The sequence below is a fragment of the Sipha flava genome, unplaced genomic scaffold (genome assembly GCF_003268045.1).
Source record: "Sipha flava isolate LNK unplaced genomic scaffold, YSA_version1 17827_pilon_pilon, whole genome shotgun sequence".
In the NCBI taxonomy this organism is placed as follows: domain Eukaryota; kingdom Metazoa; phylum Arthropoda; class Insecta; order Hemiptera; family Aphididae; genus Sipha; species Sipha flava.
Window position 1 is genome coordinate 1 of NW_020272103.1, and position 2,235 is coordinate 2,235.

General features: G+C 29.1%; 1 protein-coding gene across 1 annotated transcript; it reads left to right on the forward strand.

The window, feature by feature from the left end:
• The first annotated feature begins 52 nt into the window (after window positions 1-52).
• On the forward strand, window positions 53-1,681 carry LOC112680587. Its single transcript, XM_025550736.1, has one exon. It carries the CDS (start codon window positions 189-191, stop codon window positions 1,074-1,076), a length of 888 nt encoding a protein of 295 aa, XP_025406521.1. The 5' UTR covers window positions 53-188; the 3' UTR covers window positions 1,077-1,681.
• The last annotated feature ends 554 nt before the right edge of the window (window positions 1,682-2,235 follow it).

Below are 2,235 nucleotides of genomic sequence, written 5' to 3' on the forward strand. Positions count from 1 at the left end.
CTGGATTTTAGTCATGACGTCTCAAATGATAATATTGTTCAGTCACCAGGTATTAAGCAGAAAACCGATCACATACCATGTTTATTAGTAAATAAGGACAAAACTGATATTGTCGAATCTTCAAAAGCTAGACGTAATTTAGTAAAAAAAAATGTAAAATTAAAATTAAATTTGCATATATATCATATATGGTAAAGGCAGGTACGGCTCTCAAAGTTTTCTATTCTAAAATGCTACACGTGATGTGTGCAGTCCATGGTTTGTACAGAGTAGCAGAACAGGTTAGATCTCATTTCAGTACAGTGGATAAGTTAATAGCAAGTGTTAAACCAGTATTTAAAAAAGCTCCAAGTCGGTTACAATTATTTAAAAATGAACTTCCTGGTGTAAACTTGCCGCCAGAACCAGTTATTACACGTTGGGGAACCTGGATTAATGCAGGTAGCTATTATTGTGAGAATATACAAGCTGTTCGTCATATTATTGGAATACTCGACCAAGAAGATGCGATTAGTATTCAAAAAGCAAAAAAATGTTTAGACAAACCTAATCTTGAAAATAACTTGGCATACATTGAATCAAATTTTTCTATTTTATCTGTAGCCATTGATAAATTGCAAGCAAAAAATCTGTCCTTAGCCACATCATTAAATATTATTGAAAATATCGAAGAAACATTGAAAACACTAAATGGTGAACATGGTAAACCTATATATCTCAAATTAAAAAACATTTTAGAAAAAAATAGTGGTTTGTCTAAATTAAAATATATTTCAAATATCTTGGATGGCGAAGAAAATACAAATATTGGTGAATTTACATGTAGCGATATTGTATATTTCAAATACGCACCAATTGTATCAGTGGACGTCGAATGTTCATTTTCGACGTACAAGACTTTGTTGTCAGACAACCGCCGTAAATTCAAATTCGATAATCTGGCCAAGCATTTAATAATTCAATGTAATACTCAAGGTAAACATTTTAAATCGCTTACTTTTTATTTAAAATTTTTGAAAATAATTTATTGGGAAATATTTTTTACAGCCCTTCAGGATTCTGACCAGAGTGACTAAACTACGTATAACTAATAATTTCTAATATGTAAGTGATTATTGATAAATTAATAAATTTCCCTTTTTTTTCATATTTTGTTGTTTTTATTGCATATTTTTAACGCATATTTAGCGATAGTTAAGGTCATATTATAGCGTATATTTAAGCAATTTTAAGTGCTATAAAATCCCAACCCTGCTAATGACCTACCATCTGTCACTATTACCCCTGGCTCAACCATTTATTCTAAAACCTCCATTGCTACTAATATTGATATTTTGAGTCCAGTGAAAAAAGGTAAACGAAAAAGAAATGAAGCCAGTTGGAAAAGGAACATTTCAAAGATAGCTAGAAATAGTGGGAAAAAGTACGAAAGTCATTCAAAAAAACCCAGAAAAACGAGTAAAAGAAGCAAGAAAAATTAAATCACCTTGTACAGATAAATTCCGATTAAAGTGCACTGAAAAAATAAATGAAGATGAAAAGGTGTTTTTAATGCGTACTGCAGGACCGGATTAAGCACGGATCCTGGTAGCCCGGGCTCCAGGCCCTGAAGGAGCCTTTTATTTCAGGCCAAGTTCAAAATAATTTAGGTTTAAATTTTATTTTGATAAAATTTTCGTATTTTTACTATATGTATTACCATTGATTATAAATACTAGTATTTATAATCAATGGTATTACGCAGTGTGCAATGGTATTAACGCAGTCTTTAAATGTTTAACTACCGGAGGAAAGATATTATATTAATATCGGGCGCTTTTACAAATTACAATGAAATAAATGATATAAAACAAAAAACAAAAATCTATAAACTATAAGGAAAACCGCTTATAATTATACCAGAAGGTGAAATAACAATAATGAACGTCTACATTAAAGAAAAAACAAAAAATCTATTATATAATGTATTTAAAAATCAACCTGAACGGCTTGATATAATTTTAAAAGAACTTGAAAATTCTATGAGAAACGATTTAGTATCTAACTTAACCACTGATATTTTAAAAAAATGTTTTAATTATAATACACTAATTCTCTGGAATAGTAGTTCAGATAAACGTATATTATTAAGACTAGGTATTAATTGTATTATATTAATGTATAATATCTATAATAATATCTATAATGTATTATAGACACATTTACAAAATATGTATGGATTCAACCTTTAAAAAA

What these genes read in the sequence shown, in the direction of transcription:
- LOC112680587 (XM_025550736.1), top strand. Translation starts at nt 189, where the DNA reads ATGGTAAAGGCAGGTACGGCTCTCAAAGTTTTCTATTCTAAAATGCTA.